The 786-nt window shown below is 69.3% G+C and overlaps 1 protein-coding gene across 1 annotated transcript in view; it reads left to right on the forward strand.

The window, feature by feature from the left end:
- The window catches only part of MUC6 (mucin 6, oligomeric mucus/gel-forming), a 40204-nt gene that overhangs the window by 2244 nt on the left and 37174 nt on the right, over positions 1–786 (forward strand). Inside the window, 1 exon segment of the mRNA XM_014533998.1 lies at positions 166–288. Within this exon segment, the coding sequence (XP_014389484.1) occupies positions 166–288 (123 nt within the window).

The raw sequence follows: 786 nt of genomic DNA on the forward strand, positions 1-786 counted from the left end.
CTGGCGGAGGCCCGGCCTCTGCTGTGAGTCCTAGGAGGCTGCAGGGAGGGCCAGCGCCTCTATGGCACCTCACTCCCGGGACAGGAGGCCTGGCGGGGAGCGGCTCGGGGGGAAGCAGGGCCCCAGGGTTCCCTGCCCGCTCACCAGGGCCCTGTGTACATACAGCCCTGGGCCAGTGCCCGGCCAACCAGGTGTACCAGGAGTGCGGTGAGGCCTGCGTCAAGACCTGCTCCAACCCACAGCACAGCTGTGCCCGCTTCTGCACCTTCGGCTGCTTCTGCCCGGAAGGTGGCGTACCTCTCCCCACAGGACCCTCCAGATGAGCCCCCACCCACCCAGCATGCGCCCCACTTGGCTCACTGGAACCAGGACCCCCTGCCCCCCTTAAGTGCTCACGGCCACATGGGCTGACCCATGGGACAGGGAGGGGATATGCACGCGGGGGGTGGGTCCAGGAGGCTACTGGGAGGAGGTGGGCCGAGCCAGGCCAGAGACAGGCCTGCGGTCCCCCGGGGCAGCCCTGGGCCTGGGCCTGTCGGCACGAGGGGGCAGAACACTGAGCTTGCAGACAGACAGGACTGGGGGTGAGAAGGGGGACAAGCCTCCTGGGGCACAGGCCGGGAGGCCCAAGGAGGGGTGGGGTCTCCCCCACGCAGCCCCAGGAAGCCCCTGCCTGCAGGTATGGTTCTCGACGACGTTTCCAAAAACCTCACCTGCGTGCCCATCGCCCAGTGCCCCTGCACGCTCGGCGGCGTGGCCTACGCCCCTGGGGAGGTCACAGCCGAC

The sequence above is a fragment of the Myotis brandtii genome, unplaced genomic scaffold, assembly GCF_000412655.1.
Source record: "Myotis brandtii unplaced genomic scaffold, ASM41265v1 scaffold1236, whole genome shotgun sequence".
Lineage (NCBI taxonomy): Eukaryota > Metazoa > Chordata > Mammalia > Chiroptera > Vespertilionidae > Myotis > Myotis brandtii.